Source organism: Phalacrocorax carbo, chromosome Z (assembly GCF_963921805.1).
Source record: "Phalacrocorax carbo chromosome Z, bPhaCar2.1, whole genome shotgun sequence".
NCBI classification, from domain to species: Eukaryota; Metazoa; Chordata; class Aves; order Suliformes; family Phalacrocoracidae; genus Phalacrocorax; species Phalacrocorax carbo.
In genome coordinates, this window is record NC_087548.1 from 84,125,807 (window position 1) to 84,153,148 (window position 27,342).

General features: G+C 40.1%; 1 protein-coding gene across 2 annotated transcripts in view; it reads right to left on the minus strand.

The window, feature by feature from the left end:
• MCTP1 (multiple C2 and transmembrane domain containing 1) overlaps positions 1-27,342 on the minus strand; it is a 287,955-nt gene that overhangs the window by 155,588 nt on the left and 105,025 nt on the right. For both annotated transcript variants that reach the window (XM_064438587.1, XM_064438588.1), the window contains exons 2-3: positions 18,135-18,246; positions 569-711 (exon numbers count right to left, since the gene is read on the minus strand). In XM_064438587.1, coding sequence (XP_064294657.1) covers positions 569-711; positions 18,135-18,246 — 255 coding nt within the window. The remainder of the gene's footprint in view (positions 1-568; positions 712-18,134; positions 18,247-27,342) is intronic.

Genomic DNA, 27,342 nt, shown 5'->3' on the forward strand with positions numbered 1-27,342 from the left:
CAAGCTATCTGTTATTTTGGAATAAGTGATCCCTCTCTTATGACAAAATCATCCTCACCTGTGATATATAAGTAGAGTTACAATGGAAAAAAAAGGAGCATAAAGCATTGTGAAGCATATAAGCAAACTCACTGTGTTCAGGTACAAATAGAAAAAAGATTGGGCACACACCTTGAGAAATTATCAAATTAACTTCAGCATAGAATTCCTTTTAATGGGATATGTTATGCTTCATATCAGAATTATGCAATGATGTTTCCATAAATAAAATGGACGCTATCATCATGAAACACAGTTTACTTTCTCTGTTCTTCTCCTAAGATCACACTAAAAAAGTATAAAACTATTTTGGCCTGAAATTAACAAAAATACCTCTATTTATTTATTTTTTAAAAATTTTGACATCATCATTATACAGATGTCAATTAAATAACCTTCACTTCTAAATAGTCTTTAGCAATGCGCTATTGCACAATAAATTTTTCACTAAACAAATATTACAAAATATAAATTCTTTCAATAACTCCTCTGTAGTAATTTGACAGATATAAGTAAGATCGTGTCTCACCTTTATGTACAACGGTTCTTTTAGGTTATCTATCAGAATGCAAGCTTTTTCTTCCCACACAGGATTGAGGTTCTTGTATATTGTTTTACTTCTAAATACTTCCCTTCCTCCAATTTTAAACTTGACATACGGATCACTGGTTCCTGTTAAAGAAACATACATACTGTTAATTATGTCCTTGTAATACATGAAGGGAACGGAGACTAAATTATCTTAAACAGGCCTAAATGTAATTCCTACCAATCGCCAAATTAAAAACAGCAGCTGAGGAAAGAAACTTCTATTGTCACAATTTATGATTTTCCACAGTGTCATTACTCAGGTAATTCACTGTGTTAACATCAAACTGTGCTTGCATCACCTTCTGTTGTTTGCCACCCATACTCAATGTCATGAATGAACTACTGGCTACCTTTAATTAACAGAATTATGTCCTTATTAGGACTAGGATTTTATCTTAACGCAATCACAACAATTAGATTATAAAGTTAAAATATTTCTGTAAAATATTAATCTAATTATCTTATGCCTTTGAAAAGGCACGGGCTCCACTGACACCACAGGTGTAACTCTTCATTGACTTTATTGTGTCCAGGCTTCCCTATTCCATGAAGACACACTTCCTACGACACTCGCGATGAGCAAATCAACTCTAAAGTGAGTCCAGGAAGTTCACATGCTTCCTGCAGCCGTCACCGACCCACAGGAGAGCCCCCGATACAACTGAATATCAATTAACTATGACAAAAAAGAAAACCCTGAAAGAAATTGAAAGAGAAAAGTTAAACATGGCATGAATGGAGAATGGATGGGATGTGGGTGTGCAAGTGTCAGAAGGAACAACTAGTGTAAGGAGGAGTCTTGGTGCACAGAGATTAGCAGCCATCTGGGAGCACACCTCTGTCCTCTTCTCAAGACACCCATGCGGGGAGACAAAGGACGGCAAACGAAAACCTGATGGTGCACGCAGTGGTTGTGACGAGAGTGAGGATAAATCACTGCCAGAAGGTACAAAGTGGCACTCCCCAAACCAGCACAGACATGGTCACCCCACTAGCAGAAGCCCCAGAGACGTAAGGAGGACCTGTTGGCTGGCACCCATCCCCTCCCCATCATTCAAGACCCAGACAACACATCTAGGCTTGTGAACGTGAGCATGCGGGTGTGAGAGCGTGAAAGCAAATGATCAAAATCAGGTCTGATTTAAAAGAAAATCTTTCCTCAGCCACAAGGTTTCACACTGCGATTTGCTACGTCGCTGTGACCACGCTGCCCGCTGCCCTGCGCCAGCACCAACATTTCAGGAACTACCAGCAAATGGATTTGGCAACTGGTACAGCTGAGAAAGGAGGTAATTTTGTAGGCGCATGGGCTCTGGGGCAGAGCCACAAGACTCACAGGTTGTGCCTGCAATGGCCCTCGTGAAACCACCGCCTATGTGATGGACTGAAGAAAGATTGTCTTTTCCTGCATATTTTGATTACAAAAAATACAGTTAGATTTTTTTTTTTTAAAAAAAGCTGGATAGAAAATTCAAACCAATACCTTCCCTGCCAGTTGGTAAGATTTCATTGTTACCTAAGTGAAATTCTTTTTAATGAAAAATATTTGATGGGATTAATATTACTATTTCTATTTCTCTCTCAGCTATTTCTGAGCCTTAGTAATATTTGAGCCTCACTGATCCAGGTCTATCTTAAAGAATAATTCTAGCGCAAATAGTAATTGTATCTTCATGAGCAACAGCAAAATTATGACAGATTTTTTTTTTTACTTTTAATGCTTTGCACAAGACCAGCATATTCTATGCACAAGGCTCGCATATTCTAGAGGTTTGTGTTTACATCCAGTGGGAAATGCTCATTAGCTTTTGTTAAAATTGCGACACGCTCTTCAAAACTTAAAGGCTGGTACGACCAGAGCTCTTTGCATTATTTCATGCAGCCACAAGATGTCAGCATTCTTTACCTAAAATTATATATCCACTCAAAAAACTAAAGAGGTGGAAAACTGATCTCACATGTGACAGCGTTATGGTTATTCCCTTCTGAAATTACTGAGGCAGAATTTCAGTGGCATAAAAACGTTTAGTCTAGCACAATTAACTTGTTCCTTGGTCATTCAAGTACTGGGGATGCTTTTTAAGGCAAAGATCACACATTCAAATTAATTCTTTGATTCTCTGAAAATCCTCTGAAAATCGAAGAATACTTTGAACATGGACACCAACAAAACAACAACAGTAACACAAGCCATGATGCCCCCACAAGCCGTAATTCTCCTGCTGGTTTTCCTCACGGTTGCCATGAGGCGCAGATAGTCGGCCTTTGAGCACTTTTATAGTGCAGACTTCACGAATCTCAAAAACTCTTTTGAAATTTGAAACCAGTATAAAACACTCTGGTGAGATACATACCCAACCAATGTTTGAGGACCCTGATGTCAGATAATTTAGTATTAATTCATTTTTATGTGTAAGTTTAGTAGTAGGGTGGGTCAAATGTTAGTTCCACTTACAGTACACTGCAAAACCTCAGGGTTTGTGTCTCTGTGCTGTGAATGCTGAGAAACACTAAGCAGCTTGCTTCAACACATCTCTACTTTAAAGCTGAGAACGCATCAGGTCCGCTTAGGTAAAAGCTCCATGCCCTTCACAGACCTTTTCCATGGCTTGAAGAGAGACCATCAGATTTTTAAAAGCATGTGTATGAATAAAGACAAGATAAAAAAATTAATTTAATCAGCTATGCAATTGTTCAGTAACACCTTCACCTAACGGGAGGGCAATCAGAGGTGCAGAACAGAGACCAAAACTGCATCAAGCCATCTCCAGCACTGCTCTATGTCACAGGGCCCCAGTTTTAATATATATTATGATAACAACAATTTTTACATATATAATTTTAATATCATAATTGCACATTCATATTAATATGATACTATTAATAACACATCAAACATGTTAATGTATTATTTAAATATATTACATCGTACTATACTAATACGCAATTTTAATCAACCTCAACAATTCAATTCATATTTTTGCTCTTTCAAAGAGAAAAATAACTTCAGTTTACTTGGGAACTTACTGTTAACAGTGTTTAGAAGTTCACTATACAAAATCAGAAAAAAATCAAAGACCACTCAAGACCAAACCTGCAAGAACCAGACAACCGTCACAGATTCCCGTAAATCAAGTCTCAGACTTTTCATCGCTTTCCTTCTTACAAAACCATTCAAACGAACCCAACGCACTAAGGCCTAATTGCAAAAACATCTGTCTTATCTATAGCAGTTACGAACATCATCATGAGCCTTCACTCATGAGATTAAAATCCTTCTCTCGAAGCAAACCAAATCGTGAGACACTGCTCTCCTGCGGAAGCACCACCATTGCCTGTATAAAGGCAGTAAGGGCTCTTTGCACGGGGTGGCAGCCTCTCCTTTCCTAGGAAACGTTGGCCTAACAGACACTTAAGCTGCTGCCAAAGTCCAGGAGAGAAGCTGTGCCTCTCAGGAAAGAGACCCTGAGAAGCAAGCACTCCTCCAGTCCGGCAGGTCCGGCTCCAGCACCAACACCAGGGTCAAACACTTCTCTCTTTCTGTGCTGACACCTCCTATAATGGATTTTGCTTTGCAAGTTTAGGAGAGAGATTAGGTCTTGTAAGCAGATATAAAAGAAGATTAAAAAAATATTTTGCTGGAGAAGTATTCAAGATGTTTGTTCAAAGAAATGCTAAACTGCTTTTCAAAGGAACCAGAGCAGCGTAAGAGAGTGGAAATACAGCAAAGGCAAATCTGGCCAGAACAACAATCAAAGTTGTACTGGATAGAAAGAACGTGCATTCTCAATTAACTATATACAATAACTTAATTGGTTCCCGAGGCTTCATAACAGACTCTTCACCTTCATTAGGCCACTCGTTGAACAGACTTTTTTGCTTAATGAAATCCTATTTAATATAATGTGATAAACTGCTAACCAAAGAAAATTCACCAGTGAACACAGAGGTGAATGTAACCATGAGACCGAGTAATGAGCCCGAGGCTGCTCCCCCGTAACTGCTGCTAATGAGAGGAAAGGGTGAGGGGAAAGTCTCCGTAGTCCTCTACTACATTTTTGTGCTTGACTCAGTGTGAATGAAATCAAACTACCAGCACGCCTGAAGAACCTCAGCTGCAGATCTACCTATAGCATACGGTAACAAGACACCAAAATCCTAAAGGCACGTTTTAAAATCTTGCACTAAAGAGAGAGAGTACAGGCTATAACACCCCCAATATGATATAGATTAATGATACTGAAAAGCAGCATTTGCAGCTGTTGCTTCAGGTAGAGATGTTTTTATACCTCATAAAACAAGATGAAAGAAATTACATTTTAGAAATGTGGTGAGTTAGCAAGTACCTTTATTACACAAGCTAATTAACTGATTTAATTAAAACTGTTTAACTACAGCACGGTTAGATGCATTCATTTTTCTGCCGCTGCTGTTCACTCACAGTTTAGCTTTCGCAACTGAACAGAAAGCTGTATCCAAACTCATTCTGAAAAACAAGCGCAACTGTTTTTCATTAAAGCTTTTGCATAGTTCAGATGCTCATCGCTGTGCAATTCAAATTCTAGTTTCAATTTTTTAAAAAAGTTAAAAGAACTAACTTTCCCCTGGGGAGCACCAGGTTTTCAGCCTGTGGAGAAAAAGATTTCAGAAAGAAAAACAGAGCAAGTCAGAAAATCTTCTTCTCCTGTCCCTATGGCTTCAGTCACAGGGAAAAAAGCAAACCAACCAATCCATTAAGGTCTCCTGTAGGTAGTTATCGCTGCTGCAAAGTGGAGCACTCCGACACAAGATCTTTTTTCTTCTACCTACAGAGTTACTAAGGCTGACCAGTAACGTTACACAGGCTGCGGCCCCATCCAGTTCCTAACGTGTATCGTGAATCTCCTGTGGGTTCACCACACATACTAACACACTTAGACCAATTTCAGGCTAGTGGTTTGAAAAAATAGAGCTTCAAATAATATTAACTGAAATCACAGTAATTAAATAAGATTTGCTGCTGTACAGGACACAGGATGAATACTGCAGGAACGAGCACAACGTAGAAAAGCAGTAAACACCCAATAAATACGGGGGAATGGAACTTTTCATCACTGCAGGTAACTGGGCAATGTACACATTTCTAGAAGCAAAAATAAGGTAGAAGCATGTTTGTAATTCATTTACACTTAGAACTAAAACTAAACCTCTGTCAGGGCTTTCTGTTCTTCCATTTTACGTTCAGTCTTGGAATTGCTTCATTTGATCCACAATTATTTAAAAAAAAGGCAAGCCACTAGAGGTGGGTGCAGATGTGTAATAACTTTGATGTCACAATTCCCGAGAAGCTTAATTATTACTACAAACATTTGTTCCGGATGGATTGCATGAAGAGCTCTTTCACTGACCTCCAGCTCTTTCCCCTTCCCTCTGACTCCATCCTCACTCATTCCCCTCTTAACAAAGTTATTCGGTCCACAGTTATTCTCATTATTACAATGAAGGTAGAAGAAAAAGCAGGGGGAGAGTTCTCAAGTATGTGTCAGCTGAGTATGTCAAGCAAAACATGTATCAGTTCATTGCATTTTACACATTTTCTACCTCCAAACTGCAATATGAAGGATCTCATAAAAAGAAACATAGAAGAATGTCTGCTCTGTCCAGTCTTTTATTCTGAAAAGCAGGGAAACTACTTACCACAAATTATTTTATATTAATTTACCAAATGGAAACAATTACTGTTATTATTTGTCTTGTACAAGAGCTGTCCAGCCTATCTTCTCATTGGTCTTCAGCAATCCCCTAAACACCATAACTAAACACTACAACATTAAAAACTACAGCTTTTTCATAAATATTCCTACTTTCTGTCCTTCTATCCACCTAGCAAAGTATTATCCAGCCATTACACCCAAAAAGGACACTAATTAGTTTAAATGATATAAAGGACTTCTGGAAAACGAATATCCCAAGAATGAAGATGCCGATTACAAACTCACAGTGAGCACACGGATGCTACGGGACGCAGAGTTCCTTCACTCAAATGTCAACAGGGAATAAAAATTTTAATTATCCAGTGCCCATTAAAAAATACTGGTTTTAACAATCACAGCTTTTTTATTTTTCTTTTGAAGACACATTCCTGCCACAAAAAAAGGTTGCTTTTGTACTGCATTTCAACGTAGCCGATGATAAGTATCTTCACTTAGTGTAGTAGATACTCATTTAAGCAAATACTAATCATGCTTGTGAAATAGAAAGAATGAAAAAACTTACTGGCACAGGACAGAACAGACAAAAAGCAAATACGCAATGGTCAGCTTAATTTCAAGAAAATATTTACATTTCATTTTAAGCATGGCTGAAGTCAGATTCATTTAAACAGGGTTTAAGCATGCTACGGAAATGTTTTCCTTCCAGCTCAAATTTTTATCCTAGTTAATATACTTTAATATAAACAGCATTACATCCCTTAATCAAAGGACACACTGTTTCCTCTGCCCCTAAAACCTCAGGACTGAAATTATAATCTTCCTGAGATTGTTTAAAATCTTCCTGAAATTGTTTAAAGCATGATCATTTGTTTTTCAAGACAGCCAGCTTTTGCAAAATCAGTCAGAGGTCTCATCTCTTCTGGGACAAAGACAGAAGGCTCTGACTTGCTTTGTCTAAAAACCACAGCTCACTGTCGGTCTTATACACTATACCTTCCAGTTTTTTAGAAATAATCTTTTTGATGTATACTTGCAATTGATGAACACGTGAGCTGCCCTTGTCAATGTAACAACTCAGTCAATGATCTTTGCCTCCAGCAAGACGTGCAAGTTTTCCTCCATTCCTTAGGGATAATGATTTACTACACATTAAATGCAAGCTGAAATAAAAGCTGAATCTCAAAATGTAAAACAAAAAATGCTAGGTAAAGCAAACATAGAAGCCTTAGCACCCCGCAGCCCGCATACATTTGGCACAACATAAAAGGTACGATGTGTATTTAATATCTTGGTTTAAACTGCTACTCATTGCATATGCAATCCCAGTTAAAGTCACATGAAGGAAAACCTACACTACGAAGACACATTCATAGAAACATGCTAGGTGAATCTTGCCTTACTATAATATTTTAATTTACTAGCTAGAAAACCTTAACGTTGGTATTTCCTTATCTGCATATAGTCACCTGGAAAAAATGGACATAGCAGAATTATGCTAACAAGGCAGGACTTTCTGCTCCCTTTTAACAACCAGGCACAGGGGCGTTCAATGCCTTCTGATGACTTGGAATCCACAGACGAGATTCCTCCATCTGAATCATCAGAGGATGATGGTCTGGGGGTCCCAAGCCAAGCTGCTGCTACCAATGCTCCACCGATTTACCTGCATTACCACTAAAAAGCTTCATGGGGATTTGGGCTGCCGGGGTGGCGGAGGCCGCTGAAGTGCTACGTCATTGTCCCTGGCCAACGGGCCACCTGACCCGAGGAATCTATCTTTTCAGTCTTGGCATGAATTCCCTCTGCAATAAGCTACTCAGGACCACTGCTCAACTTTTGACACAGGCATTTGCCATCGCAGTGCAGGGGCACGAGGGGTGACTTGACAGCCTACTGAACTTCCTTTTTATACTTTATTTTAGCACTGTCAAAGTCCTTTTCCTTTACCCCCATTACTTTATAGCTACCTATAAAGACAATATATAGAGCTATATAGCTACAGCTACAGCTCTAAGATGATTCAAAGCTTCAGTGAGACGTTTACAACTTGGGAAGACTTACTCAGTGACCACCCACACTCATACAAAGATCCAGAGATGGATCCAGGAACGTATATGCTTTTTACCCTTTAATGAATATTCATACCCTCTTTGAGAACAAAAGCCATTAAAAACAAATGAAAGCTTAGCCTCTACAAACACCAGCAGTAAACAAGCACGTTTTATAAATCTGCAGTGTTAGTACTATGCTCCACACATCCAGCAAAGGAAAAATCCATTTGACTGCACAATACATTGTCATTTCAAATGAATGTGAATGATAAACGTGTTCCTACAAGACGTAAAGAATAAGAATTACAGCAATGTAACCAAAATGGAAATAATTTGAGATTTGTTATTAAAGAAATGTACTTGCTGAATAAGCAATTCCCTGGTGCATTTATCACGGAAGAGAAAAAGAAAAGCACACTTTATTCTCAGTACTGATCTTAAACCAGAAATAGCCATTTCTAAGTGATGGTAAAAAACCACAAAGATTAAAAAGCTATCGCCAAAATACCCGACCCCCTAGTGTTATTACTAGAATCTGCCATTAAATTTTCATTATTTTTATCCTTTTTGGTATTAAAAAATGCAATCACAACTATAGTTTTGTAGTTTGGGAGAAAAAAGTTCCAAATTATACCTCTAGACTAAGATAATTTACAAGGAAGAACTTGAACAAGTATAAAGCCATGTCATGCGTTCCTTGGACGAAGAGTATTGGACAATCAGCAGGCAATTAGTGTGGCTCCCACTTCAATTAGCCCTAAGGGACTGGAATCATGGTAACACAAGAGGAAACCCCACCTCACATCCTCTAAGCATCTCCCGCTGCTCCTACCGGACTAGCAGGAAACTTTGGCCTCCAACAGGCATTTGTGTTTGTCTACAATAGATTGCCCTCACTGAAGCCCAGCTCTTCCCTCCTTCTCAATCTCATGCCACATAGGTCACCCCAAAGCCTCCACATCGTGCTACTGCTATGAAAATTAGGGCCATTCTGCAGATGAAATGAAGTTCCTTATGCTTCCTCATCTGTCTGTATCAGGCTTTTGTGCATGCCTAAATGTTTAGATCAAGATCACTTGGGGACGGATTATGCCCGTCATTCACTTCCTTGTTTGGGGTATGGCAACAAATAAAAACATAAGCCTACCAGGTGCCTTATATACTTTCAGAGAAAAATACAGCAAGTCCTGTTCATGAATCTGAGCTTCTTTGCAGTCCAGTTAGGGCTGTGGTAAGGACAGCAGTTTTGTTCTCCTGGGCCGGAGTCAAATTCTGAGCACAGTCAATGCCGAAATCATCTTTAGACAGAGAACAACAGGCTCTGAATTTTTACAGTCACAAGACCTCACAGAGGATGACACAGCAGAGAGAGAAACAGCCTCAGGAATGCAAGGTTTCCATTCACCTCGTTTTTCTGCCAGGTCTTAACAGACTTGTGCTGCTCTCAGCCAGAAGGTTCATTTCCCATGACTGCTGCCTTTTGCATTATGGAGCTTAACTTACACGGCAACATTCGTTCACCAGACTCTGTATGATAAAGAAGTATCAGTACCAATGACAGAGAGCAATCAGAAAAAGGAATATTTACAGCAGAATTATTAACCTCTCCTACTGGCAAAACTCTCATTTCTTACTACAGTGAGAGCTACCAAGAATGTGCCTGTAGCAAGCCAGCTAGAAATCAATACAGAAGGCAAACATCATCAGAAGTCAAGACACGGTATCCTGCCTGAAAATCAGCTAATTTCTTACTCCAGCTATGAAGATGAGTTAATGCTCCCAGTCAAACCGATTTTCATAACAATGAAAAATTACTGCTCTGCTTATCATTATGCCTTGTTTCATTTCCTAAACATTTTGCCAGGATATCAATGGAGAAATCAGTCCAAAAAGGCTGCAGAAGCTGGGATTAATGGACTGCATTCTTTTATTTTAAAAATGTCTTCTTGAACATAAACAAAAGGGAAGGAACATTTTGCAATTAGAAATGCTATTCATAAAAGTGTACATAATAAAAAGTGTAACTAGGTGACAGACTGAGATAATAGATTCTACTATCAACTTCAATGGATCAGAAATAAATGACGTAATCAAAAAATCTGGAGTGTACATAAAATGCTCAGGAAGCCTGCTGTTCAATAAGGCTTGCGATTTCTGAATCTACAACAGACCTATTTAGCCCACAGTCCATCTCAGTACAACTGTGATCTTTGCTGCACATGAATTTTCCCAGTGCCCTGCAAACTGACAGTTTTAATTTTGAGTGTCTAAAACCAAGTAATCAAAAAATGTTTGAAAAAAACCCTAGAGTTATTTTTGCATTTCATAATTATATTTTTTCAATATCCACTCAGTCATACCAATAAACATTTCTGTGTATGCCCCATAATTCTCACAAATAAATCTCTATTTGGGGAATTATTATTGTTGGGGGCTTTTTATTAAATTTTTCACTAAATTAAACAGGCTGCTGCCCACAGATGCAGATTCTGGCTGAAAGTACTCTGCAGCTCCAAAAAAACCTGTCTTTTATTTGAATACCTAAACAGTAGGGTTGTGACGAAGCTGGTAGAGTATACGAGCCAGCTGACAGCGGTGTTTGAAAAATGCCTGTACGTGCCAGTTTCTGCTGAGGGTGGCACGGAGCCAGCACTCGCAGGCAGCTCCTGCCAGAGCTTGCCATGGGGAAACGCACAGCAACTGTCGCTGCCTCCAGAGGTATTAGGGCTGAGTTTATTTTGGAATTCTCATAGAAATTTTTATTCTAAAATGCCAAGGAACGGCTGCTAAGCCGTGTTCTCACATTATTTAATAATCCTACAATTTACTTGAGACGGTCCATCTTCCCATGGGAACAGACTTCCCCTTAAAGGCTTAGGAAAGAGCATTTAGCCACCCTCTTGGAAGGCTGTCATGCCATTTCAGCTGTTTCCTTTCTCTCGGGATGGAGAAAGGAGGATAAAAACCAAGGGCCACTGTGTGATAAGAGAAACATGACAGGTCGGATGCTTACTGAAATACAAGGGAGAACAAGAGATCAGTGGGGCGCAAATGATGGACTCACTTTTTCCCAGCTTCCCACGCAAAGGGGAGAAGCTCTTCCCTCCGCAGTTTTCAAGGGCATGGGAGGGTACCACCGACAGGTGAGGACTTCCTAGAGTGGGTACAAATTCCAGGCTATGATAGAAACAGAAAGCCACTTTAGAAGGAAAATGCTGCTTGTAGAGCTGGTGTATAGGCTAACGTAAGGTGTTTGCTGGATGGAGAGGTGCAGGGAGGGACCCGGCAGTGAGAGCGGGCACCAAGTCAAGCTGAGAGCAGAGGGAACCAAAGCAAACGCCTGACCCCATCCTCCAGTGGACTTTGGCACCTTCTGCAAAGGGACTTGCCCCGATGGGCAAAGCTGCTCATAGCACATTAGCAGAGCAAGCAGCCCCGTCTCCCTCTGCTCCTCTCTGCTCTTTCCTCCTTGTTTTTCTGCACTGCGAAAGGATGCTACTCTTCACCGCCATCAGGTATGAGTCACTGCCGCCAGGACCCCGCATGGGATCTGGCTGCCCCTCAGCAAGCAGAAAATATTGCCACAGGCCTCCAGAGCTGCCAGGCGGCACGAGGCCAGGCTGCGCGGGGAAGAGAAACCACCCCGCTGCTGCAGAGAGTAAAACAACGGCAGCAAGGCCAAGGCGGAGCAGAAAGGAAACCGAGAAGCACTTTCCCAGCCTACATTTTACACTGGGCAACACCGATCTGTACCAGCTGGCAATTAGAATGAAATACAGAGTCGCAATTCTCTTCAACCAAAGCTAGCCTCTCCCTGGGGACACGAAACTCCACTAGCCTCTTCCCAAATCTCAGGCATCTTTACTTAAACACAGACAAAAGGCACTGCCTACCTAATGAGTGTGTATCTTTAAATAAAGCATCCTGTAAATGTTTTTACACACTATGAATGCTGGCAGACTTATCTAAATATATTTACATGAATTCCAGAGTAAACTGCCATTTATTGTTTCAGCATCTTATGCTCACTATCTCTGTAATAAGGAAACAGAGCATTTAAAAATTAGTTCTTCCAGACATTCACATCCCCAGGTGTTATTAAAAATTATTAAGTGTATTTTTGGCTCAGATAAAACTGAATATAACCTTTCTGAAACACCTTCATTAAGCTAACCAGACTCCAGAACCACAGGCTGGTGGGGGTTGGATGGGCCTCTGGAGCTCACCCTGTCCCACCCCCTGCGTGAGCAGGCACCCCCAGAGCAGGGGCACAGGGCCGCGTCCAGGCGGGGGGTGAATGTCTCCAGGGAAGGAGAATATTCTTGCACATTCTGATTTAAACTAAATATAAATCCTTTGATTTGCATCCAAAAACTAGTGATATCTGATTTCCTTCGTATTAAAGGGCATTCAAATTCCACACCTAGTTAATACGTTAAAATAAAAATATAATTAAAGAGCTACTTCAATGAATGTTCACAATTAGTGGCATGAAAATCCTGATCCAAAACGCCTTTTAAAAATAATTTGGCATCTGGCTACCTGTTTTAGCATCAATAGCATTTCTCCTTGGTTATTGCCCTGTGACTATGTGTCACATTTGGAAGACGGGGCAAGCATTACACTACTGATTTATGCCAACAGGCATCTCACCTCTCCAGGAAACAGGACAGGGCACGTTCCTGTTGTTCTCAAATGTGAGACAGACTTAGCAATATTTCACAATAAGCAAAATGTATTCCATACTCCTGGTCTGCCTGAATCATAAGAATGAAGGGCTTCTCAGTCTCCAAAGCTATACTGTATACGCTGTATTTTAATGAAGTTAAGGACTGAATTTCAGTATCCTACATCAGTGAAACCCACAGATCAAACAAATGACATGCTCTGTTTTTAGGCTTAAATGAAGTCTTCAATAATTTTAAATGCCTTGCCTTATACGCGGGTATGCTTTCAATATTGTGTTGTTGCACAAAATTAGGAGTACCTTAAAGGGTTACTTAATCATCTCACTTTACTTGTTATCCTACTGACACTTACTTTTCTTCTAGATCCTGAAAATGTAGATCTATACAGAGTAATTCACCAGACAAAATGCAAAGTCCTTGTGTATGTTCTAGCACTATTACGGTTCTTCAGATTCTCCTGGTTTTTACCGTCATCTCTCCCAATTATTCCCAATTTAAGCAGCTCGGTTCATACTGATAGAAATATTTCATATCAGAAATGGTAAATTTATCAAACTGAAATGCAGTCTTTGCACTGCACAAGGGCAGTAATTGCACACTATTTCTGGCTTACTTCTTGCCATCTCTGGGTGCAGGTTTCAGTACCAGAGTCTGTCACTGAGGATCGACCCCTCAGCTGTTTTCACAAAGACAGACCCTCTGGTCGTAGGAAGCATTACTGAACTGTTTCCTGCAGAGACAAGCACAGAGATCTGGTGATATTACCCATCTAGAGGTCAATGCCCTAGATGATGATAAATATCTGTTTTGAGGAACTCTTGCTGTAATATTTGACACAGGAAATACAGTAATTCTGATCATCATGAAAAGCCACAGACATTTCACTGATGCTCAAAAAAGTATTTTCTTTGTGCTGTTTTACAAGATTGGGTCAATCTTCATGCCTTTTGTAAAAAAAATAAATAAGTAAAATATATTTTAAAGCAAGAAGGGATCAAATTCATCGTGTATCCAGTCTGTTTTTTTACATGACATGAAGCCCTTGGGATTAACCCGTTCTACTTATTTCCCAACTTTGTCTAAAGTGGAGCAGCCAGCCAGCATCCTACACTTCTCAAAAAGCGCAAAAGGGGGTGGATTCCGGACCCCAGTGAAGTAAGCAAACACTGTGAGGACAACAGATTTAAAACACATAAAAGGATATTTTGATATCTTTCTTTTGACTGAAAAGAATCATAGAACACCAATGACTAATTCCCCTTTTCACCAGTTGTGCTGTAACATTTCAGTTTGCATCTCAAAATGAGTCTCTCTTAAAGCAAAAATGTTCAGCCACAGGGGTTTTTTGTTTGTTTGTTGAAAAACAATAGTTAAGATATTGCAGAACATCTATAAAGGCATGTTACAAATACGAAGTAGCCACATAAATAAACTCCACATGCAAGAAGTCAGAAATCAGCAAGAAATCAGATGGGTCTTTTTAACCTAAATATTTTGACTCCAGAAAAACCTCTTAAAAATACACATGATATTACACAAAAACTGTATATAGCAAAAAGCAAATGAGAAATTAAAACTGAAAAGGAAAACATGATGACGTAGGTAATAAGCTTACCTTGTTAATATTACCAACTTACCAGGTCTGACATGACACAGTTTTTCCCAGTCTTGTGGGAAAAAGTCTCAGAAAACAATTTTTTAGATCTAAGAGAACGGTTTACTTTAGGATGGGCTTAAAAAAAGCATACGTTATAAACTTCACTTGTGGTCACTACAGGATTTTGGCAGAAGCAAAAATGTAAACTGTCTCATCACAGAGCTGAGACAAAGTTACGGTACCACAGCTCCGCGGTACTTGGAAGGAAAGCTGGATCAGACTGAAGACAGCATTTATTGTGAAGATGAGGAGTTAAAATGAATAGTTACATTTCCTTCTGCCATGCTGCACACACCAGAGCATAAATATTGCCTGTTATAATGAAGGGTTATTTTCAACCATTTGAGAAGACAACAGCAAGGCGTTGGTTCTCTCATGCGGAATGTTCTGTTTCCCTTTTGTTGTGCCTATCAACGGTGTCATTTGTCAACTAAGCCATGATTAATGCCGGCATTGCTAGCCACATAAATATAGCTTCAGCCTTTCCCCTCTTCTTCTCAGAACGTCATGGTGTTTCTTTTTATAAATTTGGGGAAGACAAAGCGTGCAGAACATTCCTGACATGAGAATTCAACTTTGAATTCCAAGACTGCAATATGTTCAGCAGCAGGTTTATAAGAAGATATGTGAAAGTGCAGTTCAAAAATTAAAGAACAAAAAGCTAAAATTAAACCAAAATTCTTTTCTACCGTGTAGTTCAAGTATTCTTTTAGAGTGACATTCACAGTGCTTGGAGAAAATTCAACCGTTAGGCTTCAAGCGGAGGATCTGGAAAAAGTTTTGGAGGAATGGGGTGTTATGCACTGTTACAAACTTACAGTATAAGACTCCTCTGAGATAGTCCTGGGGTAAATCTTCCAAGCTCTGGTTTTAATAACTAACACTCTGTCTTAGTAGGTGCATTTAGCATTTGGGTACATATCCTTACACAGTGCCTCCCACGGCCTGTCCCGTGACCACCTTCTGGCTCATGACCCCTGATCCAAGCGCCACGGCGGCACACAGGCTGTGCAGCAGAGACCAGGTACTGGCTCAGACCAAAGGTCCTGTGAGCTCACTGCTCTGTCTCCATCAGGGGCTATAAGCAGATGCTAACAGGGAAACAAGAGGACAGGCACATCTATTATTGCCCTCAGGCGTCCTCCTAGGCATCAAGAATTTGGCAGAGACCTTCAGTGTTAGACGTGTTTTCTGTGCATTTCAGTGCCCTTTGTGGATTTTCCTTCCATGAACTCACTGAAGCTCCTCCTGCACCCACACAAACCTCCAGTAAGAATTCGGTTTTACATGCTCAGTTTCTTAGTGAAACACCACTGGGACTACCACAGGGATACTTCAAACAATAAATAAAAATGAGCAAGTATTGCACTCAAGAGAGGACTTAGACGCTGACTTCCCACACCAGGACCCTTTCTGTGCACTTCCCATTCACTAGCCATCCAAATTCACCAGACCCTGCCTAATGCCTGTGAAGTCCCCTAGATTCAAGTTCCACAGTGTAGTTCCACCACGTAGCTCCAAGAGAAAGGGAAAACAAGCAGAAACAGAGTGGATGACAGCAAGGACGTTCAGTCCCTGAGCGGATGGGTCCTAGCTTGGGGTCCTGTTACAAGGTACTCTTTCTGTATTTTCCCCTTAAGAAGCAAAGGCTCAGTCCTGGAAGCCCAAACCCAGTTGAGACCTGAAACCTGGTCAGTGCAGGAGGGAACACGTCTGTAGCTCCCCATCCAGCCTGACGGATCTTCTACACTTCACTAAGACACAATGCACATTCTCCTCCCTGACAAGTTCGCAGTGGCTTGGTAAAACACTCTCTTGGTTGCTCAAGGTGGGAGAGCTGAGCTTTTCCAGGGGCAGGAAAAAACTGAGAGAGGGAGCAGCAAGTAACCCAGGCATCTCTTTTTCTGGTGAGATTTCAAGCTATGAGACTATTCTGTGAAACCAGAGCCCAACAACTACCTTCTTCCCCAGCATCCTTCCAAAAGAAAAACAGCACTCGCTCTGCCTTTTGAAAGGCGATAGGTGTACACCATCCAAGTGAATTACAGGCTCCAAACAGGGTGGGTGATGACCGTGCACTGCAACCCTAGGCTCTTGGACTAGTAACTCTTGTCACATTGCCTCTCAGGTAGCTTGAGGAGGTCTCCTTGCTGCTCAAGTGGCAGCTTTCTGAACTGATCTTGACATTTTATGCAGCACCTAGTACTCATTTCAGAACCTGGGATTCCGTCTTAGGGGACAGATGTCCTATCCTTTGTTTACTCTAGACATCTATATTATGGGGGAAAAAAATGGATTTTTTCCTTGCATGCAAATAATCACATTTACATTTACTTTTTTTTATTTATAAATAATATGAATGATGGCTATGACTGAATTATAACACTTATCATTCAGAAACTGGGCAAGTCTCTAGCTCATGGAATAAAAACATCTGGGCATCTATTTTTAATGAATGTCAGGCAAATCTTGATAGAATATCAATATATCTAGAGGAAGAATATACATAAAAGTTTATTCTTGCAACAGTGAGCATATTAAAATTTCAGTTTCAGTGACATAAATATCAGTGGAGTAACTCCCTATCAATGTAAACAGCCTTCTAGGTTTCTGCTACTATATTTGAGATCTGAAATCGGTCAAGTAACGTCATCAGGTAAGCATGGAAAGGTCCCGTGCAATACTATTTTTGCAGTTAAATTTCTACTGCAGCTTTTTCTCTCTTACAAGGAATATATTACGAGAAATCAAAAATAGGCTGTTAGTCAGATTTATCATGCTCACATTGCTGTTCAAGAAGTGGATTACTGACTTATCTGATTTTAAATACTAACCACAGTTGCATGTACAGAGTCACAGAGTCAGCCTCTTGTGTTCCTGCAGGCCAAAATACTTTTTAAGAATCCTTTCTATGCCTGAACTATGTGTGCGATACAGGTCTAAGGGCAGACTGTAAAATGCCAGTATGTGATCAGCAGATTGACCAACAGGTAAAGCAAGGACATACCTAATAAAGGGGTTTTACTGTTGTCTTTAAACATGGCTCCTGTATTTATCAGCTAAACAGTCAAGGAACAAAATAAGTAGCAAGACACCACTTGGGTGCACAAGACAGCACAAATTTGCATGGTTAAAGTAAATCTATCGCACCTTTTTTTAGTTTGAAACATTCAGAAATGTGAGGAAAATCAGCAGAACAATCAAACTCATATTAGCTAAATCTTATTTCTCCTCCTGTGTGGGTTTAGCTGGCCCTGTCTCCTTTTACTTTATGTTTTTGAGCCAAATAATCCCTACAAAGCTTTAAGCACAGTTTAACTAACACACTTACAATTCAAACCTTAATAACTTTAATACCCTCATATAAATTTACCCAACAGACATGTAACTTCCCAAACATTAAGGCAGTGCTTACCGCCACGGTCCCGTGCTGCTAAATTCTGTCCTCTTCTTAGGGTAACGTCCAACTGGTACATTCCGGAATCTCCAGAGAGAAAATCTGCATTACTTGTTATATTTTGTGTTTTCTGGAGGGGAAAAAAATAAAAATGCAATAGCTAACGTTACTAAAAGTTTCATGCAAGGTGTATTTTTCCTTGGTATCACCATCCTGCTGAACGAAGAGAAGGCCGTACCCCATTCCCCCACCTCAGAGCTAACACCCCAACACCAAGGAACCCGCTCCTGCCATCAGTATGACAATTCCTGAGCATCTTTTTTTTTTTAAAAAAAAAAATAGCAAACAACTGCTTGACATCTCAATGGTTAAATTTATTAATTGAAAAAGGTGGTTGAAAAATAGTTCATTGATACGTGTATTTATTATGGCAACCTCTATTTTTAATTAAATTCACATACACTCCTGGCCCACTAGAGCTGGATAAGTAAGAAAAGACAGCCCTGGACCTTACAGTAGTACCTGGACTAGTCATTACCAGTACCCTCAAACCCTGCATTTAATCAACAGTGATAGTCTAGGCATTGAATAAATATACATGAGTTATGTTTTTGTCAGCTACTGCAGTACTTTGCAAGACACATGGCTTTTTCCACAGAGTTATGGGGGAAACAAAAAAATCATAAAGACATTAAATGCAGCTGTATCTCTTCATTTGTAATACATGCCTTCTTAGTTTGCCAGTATGCCAGGGCAAAGAAAAGATTCTTAGAGTAGTTAATTGTATAAACGGTATGATAAAAAATTAAAAAAAAAAAAAAAGGAAGTCAGTATGAACGGAACTCTCTGGACCGCATGAATAGTAACCACATTTCTGTCCCAATGGACAATGGAGAAAAATTATATTTCTTAGTATGTATAAGCTTTTGCAAAACAGTTTTTAACACATTTCTCTGCAAGTAGCATCTAATTACAGTGCAAGCTTGGAACAACACATTTAATTTTAAGACTAGAACAACTGTATCTATTATACATTCACAGTACACACACGAGCTTCATGTATTATACATACGGAGCACCACTGTTACGTATTCTCATGCAAGGAACTAAATCTTTGAAGACCAGTGCTATTAAGATTTTATTATGCAATAAAGGCTTCTCTGCAAGAAAAAAAAAACCAGCATGATAGAAATATCTCGGAGATCACATGGGTACTAAGTGCTATACCACTTCAACAAGAAACTTCGGTTGATTCTCTTCCTACTACCCGTTTTCTTTTGAAGGTAATAACAAAGCTAAAGCACAAAGGAAGCCACAAAATGAAGGCACCTTTAACATATGATTTCTTCTTGTTATTTCAGAGTCACAACTCTGAGCCCTGGCATATTAATCTTTGCTGCAATGAGTACCACGCTGGCCAAACCGCACAATGATGTGTGTTCCCTACTTCCACACCAATTAAACTGTTCAAAACTAGTGCACTTCAGGGAAAATGGTTCGGTGATGGTGGGGGTTGTTGTTTTTGAAATCTTGCAGCATTTATGTTCTAATTTTGTCCTTGTAAAGTAACTGCTGAAGCATGCCTCAAACTGTCAAAAGGCCTTGCTAGACTCTTGCAGAAGGCACCCACCACCTTCTTTTACATGACTAACACCTCGCTCACCATCTCTTTTTTACTTTTTTTAAATGCACCGACCGCAGAAGCACGCAAGGTTGACAATAATGAATTTCTACCCCACCCCTTCAATGCTTAGTGTCTAGTCCAGACAGAAATAAGAAAAAGATTGGATTCCAGCTTGATCCTCTGCCTCATCCTAGGCCCCAGCATTCATCAAGGGATTGTGAAAGAAGAAACTTGTGATATGCAGTAAATGATAAATAACAAAACTTTCCTTCCCCTTTCTTGCCCTTCTACAACAATTTGCAGACCAAAAGAAACATGATGTCTCCCGAAATTTATAACCTCCTCCCCAATTTTCCCTTGTGGCACCCCCCTCTCCCTTCCCCTCTGAGATACAACACCAGTTCTTTGTTAAAATTCCTGGGTTTAAACAGTGCCATTGTTTTCCTTTCTTTTCCCCTTCTCACTTCCTTTTTAATGCTTTTCCTTCCTTTTTTCTTGCAGTGGAACTTCATTTTATTTTTCATTCTTTTTTAACATTTACAGTAATTAGTGTTTCAGAGAGCTGCTCAAGGAGGCTAGAAACTCTTAGGTGAGCACTGTAACAAGCCTACAGGATGTAAACAGTTACACAAATGAAATAAAAAGCAAATAGGTCTTAAGTATCCCTAAGTACTAGAAAGTCCAACCAGTTTGTCTGCATCAGAACAGCAGCATTTGAAGTATGTGAATAAAACTCGAGGTTGCCATAATAAACGCAACTATCAAGAAATCATTTTTTCAATGACCTTTTTTAAATAACAAGTTCAAAAGGTAAAATGGCAACTAGTATAAAAGGAAGAACCAGTTCTGTGTGGTCTGCAGTAATGAACTAGAGCTAGAAATGTTTGGACAAGAAACTTGAGGGCATTCATGAAAGCCTACAATTGCCCTAACCATAGAACAGTTCCAAAACCAAATTTTTTGAACCTCTACTTTCCAACTAATAATGCCAAGAAATCAACTTCTCTGTAGCTAGCAAAAAAAAATATATCATCACGACTAGAAGTTTAACAGATACCAAACCCGCCATGGCTGTTCTCTTACCCAACAGTGACAGCAACAACAGGAGCTGCGTTCACTTTCAGCGAGACATCTGGGAGAAGTTTTTCAATACCCTGCACTTAATTGAATCTGTAGCTGGAACTTACTTCTGATTCACAGCATGTCAAGTGATGCTCTAACATTCCCAGAAAACCATCATTTCGTTGAGCTGACTGAACACAGAGCTCACAATGGCCTCGCTTTTGATGACCCCTGTGAGTGGCACTCCTCCTATAAGCATCTGTTTTTCCAAGAACTATCTCTATATTATACAAACTCATCTGAAATCTGAAATACTACTATTTCCAGCACAACCATGAAGGAGAGATAAAATAATTTTTCAGTTCAGTTCCAATTTAGCCCAACAACCGCTGTTCAGCTGGGCTATTTATTAGCTCTAAGTCAGCTGAACCCTTTTATGTTAGAGGGGTACACACGGCAAGCCCATGATGGACATGGGATGCTCTATTAGAACAACCACCGACAAACAGCAAAGCAGGTAACTTCTAACTGGAAAACACTCAGTACTGTATTTTAAGTCAAAAAATGAAAGACAGCATTAATACATGAGTGTGTATAAAGCACACTTACGGAGCTAAGCTGTTAGTCTAACTTTGCTCACTTTTACAGAAGCTCTGGATTTAAACATGTACCGAGACATCCGCCATTCTGGAGACATACGAGCCCGAGGGAGCTGAGGAGGAACGTGCCCTTGCCGAGGCCTTGTGCCGCTGCCACATTATGGCCCACACAGGAACCGATGCAAAGGGCCTGTGCATCTCAGCACCAAAAAAGATTAGTTTTCTGATGCCTGTGACTAGTATCCATGAGGAGTTTCTGCTACCCAAGCTGACAAAAAAGTCCAAACTATTGTCGGGAGGGTAATTGAAGGCTTTAAAACAAAACAAAACAAAAACCAAACCAAAAAAAACCCCACAACCTCCCATTTCTGTGAAAAAGAGAAAAATTTACCAAATTTTCTCAAAAAAAATTCTAGAGCAGCTGGAAACTGACTGCAGCTATGTCCCTACGTGACTGCTCAACCCTTTGCAATTCACTGGTGTGAAAAGTTAGGCAAGTAGTTCCACCTCTGTTGTTCACACCAAGAGAGACACTTCACTGTTTTTTCCAGATTTAGCAGCTTAACAAGGATGAACAAACTATTTTTTTACAGCTGAACAAATGTCGAGCACATAAGAGGACTGTGAGCTAGCCGACGGGGAGGTACATATGAGTAGCCGCACACCAGTAAAAAAGGAAAAAGCTGTCTAATTTTTTGTACATAAAATGGATCCACCATACAAAGTGCTCACTGGTCAGAACTCAGTTCCATCTCAGCCTGCAAGAAAAATGATGCTGCTTTGAAACTGACAGGATGGCTAAAATCACCACCTTTCCCACATGATATAATTTTTCACCATTTGTTAAAAACATACTAAAAAAAAAAGACAACAGTGAACCTGATTTTGGTCATTAGTCATTACCGAAGTCAGGGGTAAATCTGCTGAAGTCAGACTTGCAATTTATGGCTAAAAGATGGCAATCAGTAATATCGTTTTTACTCTTCTTACAAACTACATCACAAAATTTCAGGCTAACTCATTAACTTCTCCCAGACTAAGACCCTGACGTTTACTACCATTTTTGCCACTGAAAACTATGTATACCCTTTTATATCACCATGAATACCAACAGTCTCCTCCAAAGCTCTTAATATTTTAACAATTAAACAGCTAAACCAACCTGAGAAATCAATGTCTTTGCTGCTCTCCTACAATTTGTACACCATACTCTAGCATGACTTTGTGCCTGCAGTCCAGGGGATATAAGAGATTTAAGGAACACTCTGCTGCAGAAAACAATTGCCACTTCAAAGGAACAGATCCTCAAATTTTATACACTTTGTTCAATGCCAAAACTGAAAATATTCAGCAGCTTAAAAACAATTATCTACACCTGTAACATAATCCCCCTTCCAAAAAGGGGAAAAAAAAAATCTTTCGCAGTACAGCCCAAAACCATAATTTTTCTGTATTTTGGAAAGGCATATGAACTAGACTGAAGTAATATTCTTATCTGAGTCATTTAAGCAGCAGGTTACAGCTCTGTTGATTTGCTGTTCCATTTCAATATTCTGCCAGGACACACTGATAATATAGCAAAAATCACTTAATTTTTCCACCATGAAACAAAGGCATCAGCATCAATGCTTCCTTCAGCAGACAAAGGAAAAGGGAAATGTAATAGGAGTTGTATAAAAGGAGTGACAAGAGAAGCTGGAGATCTGGCTGCACCAACTGTCCTGCTGTGGTTATCAGGAAATGGGTAATGAAATAAATGGCATTCCTTTCATAGTTGCACACAATAGATGAAATTAAATATAAGTGCCCTTCAAGGAGGAAGCAGCAGAACATCAATAGTCAACGGTTCACAGCATGGCATGAAATATTACTAGCTTTCAAACAAAAAAAATACCAAAAAATTTGAAGTAATGTAACTGTGTCTTCAATGTTGCATAAGCAGAATTTTCCACTCCAGTTACTCCCTGTCTCAAAGTGATTTCTTCAGATCATTTTCATTTGTCAAAGCTTCATGCTTTGGAAACACCTGCTTGCGAGAAATTTGGAAATTCTGAATATCCAAGTGGCTGTCAACTCCTTGTCGGAGCAACTAATGGGAACTGACTGTGCTTCAAAGGTACAACAATAAAGTCAAGTGACAATTTTTAATTTCGCTGAAAGTATTTACTTATCTAACTTCAGAGTTACAATGATCATGTCCTAAACAACACTTTACATGCCAGTGTTGTGGCAGATAGCAAGTCAGGAAGAACTGTGGCACTTCCGAGTAAAACCAGTTACACAGCACCCTTATTCATTCTATTTTCCCTATACCCTAACTAAAAAGGCAGGTCTGTGATGTAAATCCATTTCAACAGCAATATAAAAGAACATTCTGGGATTTTAAATATTATTGGAAATGTGCAGAAATGTTTAGTAATGTTTTATATGCGCTAATAATGTCCATTTTGCTTAACCACACGTGCTTCAGATGAGATTGGCCACTTCGTAACAGCTTGTCGTAGAACAGACATGTCCATAGACAAGATATGAGTATTTATTTTGAATGTGAAAACCTCAACTGTTGCTGTGAAGATTTTGAACTGGATAACAAGTACTGATGAACTGCAAAAGTCAGGCTTTGCATATGTGCTCTTTACCACATAATGACAACAGCACATATGTGCTAGTCTGAAATGTCTCGATTACAGAGAACTACGAATTCAAGATTACTTCTGCAGAATAAAGATATTTTTGAAGTTAGCACATGCTGCACAGGCACATTTTTATATATGTCAGTATGCTCTGGATATGACCATCTGATGACCAGTTTATATCATCAGGAAATACACTGTGGCTAAATAACAGTCACGAGTGCCTAGACTAAGATTAAGCCTCTTTCCTGAGCTTTTTGGCTATGTCTGAAAGAGGTATTTAATCTGCTTATTAAAGAACACCCTTAAGAAAGAAATAGTAATAGTGACCATTTACATCTGCAGCAAAACTGGAATATCTTTGGTGACACCTGTACTAATTGTTGTTCTTGGATTTTATATAAAGGTAACCAAAAGCAAATGCCAATTTTCAGTATCAAACTGATTACTGTCAACAGCTTGCTAGACTTCCTTCTGAAAGCGTAATGAATAGATGCAGAAATAAGAATAATAAAAGATGTAACCATGTTAACATTTTGAATGTTTTGGTATTCAGAAGTACACTTCAAATCACCTGTTTCAGTTCAAGCATGAACCCTGCCTGGCAGCAAAGGAAGGCAAACAGCCCCAGGCAGCGCCCCAGGCCCGGGGCAGAGGGGCTGGGAAGTGCCCGGCGGAGAAGGCCCTGGGGGTGCTGGCTGACAGCCGGCTGGGCATGAGCCAGCAGTGCCCGGGTGGCCAAGGAGGCCACCAGCCCCCGGGCTTGTGTCAGCCCTGGTGTGGCCAGCAGGGGCCGGGCAGGGATGGGGCCCCTGTGCTCGGCCCTGGGGAGGCCCTACCTCGAATGCTGGGCTCAGGTTTGGGCCCCTCGGGACAAGAAGGGCCTTGAGGGGCTGGAGCGTGTCCAGAGAAGGGCAGCGGGGCTGGGGCAGGGTCTGGAGCACAAGTGTGCTGGGGGGCGGCTGAGGGGGCTGGGGGGGTTTAGCCTGGAGAAGAGGGGGCTGAGGGGAGCCCTTCTCGCTCTCTGCAGCCCCCTGAGAGGGGCTGGAGTGAGGGGGGGGCTGGTCTCTGCTCCCAAGGCACCAGGGACAGGACGAGAGGAACCGGCCCCAGGCTGCGTCAGGGGAGGTTTGGGTTGGGTGTGAGGGAAAATTTCTTCACCCGCAGGGCTGGCAAGCTTTGGAACAGGCTGCCCAGGGAAGCGTTTGAGTCATCAACCTTGGTGGTATTCAAAAGACATGCAGACATGGCGCGGAGGGACATGGTTTAGTGGTGAACTGGCAGTGTAATGTTAACTGTTGGACTCAATGATCTTAAAGGTCTTTTCCAATCTAAGCAATTTTGTGTATTATCTGTAAATATTGATATTGACAAAGCTATCAGAAGAGATTCCACCAAGTTGCTCCTCCTTCCATCTGTCTCCATATCCTGTTTTGGGGATGGAAAACTCAGTTTGCTGTCATTTATTCATTCTAATCTACTATAAAATTTTAGTGCAGCATCACTTATAGAGACTAAAATAGAAAAGCAAACAGAAAATAAAAACAAAGAATCCCACTGAAATGATAAATTTATTCTTGAATAAAGCAACCACAGCTTTCTCCCCGGTTTTGTTACACTCCATCCTGGCCTCCTCGCCTTCCCCCTCCATGCTATTATTCTCCCTTGTTATACCACAAATTAAAAGCTCTTGTGTGCTCTCTTCTGTGAAAAGCAATGGCTGTAATCATGCCAAATCATTCCGCGTTATCGGTGTTTCCTACAGACACAACAGTTCACCTACATACAACGAATTTTAAGCACAGGGATTTAGACTGTATGCTTTTCATGAAGAAATCCTTTGTTTTCATATATAGGTAAGAGCAGACAATTCTTTGCTGGATTTTCCAACTTTTATTCCTCTTCTCATCCTTAAAATATACTGCCTCAACCTCTTTGTAACAGGTTGTGTAACAGGTTTTTTGAAAGTCCAAATACATTTTACCACTTTGTTCCCCCTTGCCTGGTACTGCTTTGATAAATTCAAGGCTTTTTAATCTACTATTGATGAGCAATTCTTTTGCAGAAGACGTAAGTTTAAAACGACAATATTTGGTATTTCAACTATTGAGCTACGAATTTGTAACTAGAGTTTGATCAAGATCCTAAGTACAGAAGTATCAATATCAGTCCATGGCCTTTAAAATTACCTATTTTTGCCCCACATTCCAGTATAGCTACTGCTTTTAGCTAAACGTGTTTTAACTAAAAATTCAGCTAGTTTAACACCCAGATATTATTCTCTGAACATTGTGATTTATTACAACTTACTGGTTTGCGCTGGAACCAGTTCTTTCAGCACTTTTTTCGCTGCAATGCTTATTCATTAAACTAGGAAGCAGCACACCCAGAGCAGGCTCTTCAACAGCTTTCATAGTGGGGGCTGATATAGAGAAACCCCTGTGTCCTTACCAGCGGCTGTACGTCCTTTGCAGTAGGACGAAAGCTTCCCTAACCACTGCCGGTGCCGGTTCAGGAGAAACAGTTGCTGAAGATGAAGGGAGGGATGCATTGTGTATAATTCCTTTCTGTATAACATTGCAGAGGAGATCAGGAATAAATTAAGTAGGTATGCTAGATAAATCACTGCACTTCCAATCTGACATATCACAGAATCATGGAATGGTTTGGGACGGAAGCAACCTTTAGAGGTCATCTAGTCCAACCCCCTGCAGTGAGCAGGGACATCCAATAAAACCGCAGATCAGCACGATGGCTAGGGTATTCCTATTGCTTTCTCTTCAAAAAATCCATTGTGACACAGAATAAGGAAACAATCTACTTATTTTAAAATAAAAGAAAAAAAACTATTTTCTGCAGAAGATATCCAGATTTCTAAGTCACACTTTTAGCTGTTCAGCAGCAAACAACACAAAGCATTCAGCCACAGTGGCCCAAGCCCTGCAAATGCACATATCTGAACACAACCGAACACAGGACTACTAACCCTCTATTCCTTCACAGCACTGAGCTCTTCTTATGTTTTAATTTGTGCAAAAATTGACATTGTGAACTACCATTTCAGAAAACTAACAACAAAAATCATTAACCCACAACATGGTTGCAATATCCCGTATAAGCTGAAGCTTTATGTGTATTCGAGGAATAAAATTTCTAAATACATTATCTACCTTGCCTTGCCTTTACAGCCTACAAAATTTCAGATGCTTGTTTATTTAAGACTGAAAGCTATGTTTACAGAAAAATAATTTAGTCCTGACTGCATATAGTTCTCTGGTGTTACCTCTATTAAAGCACAAGAAAATCTT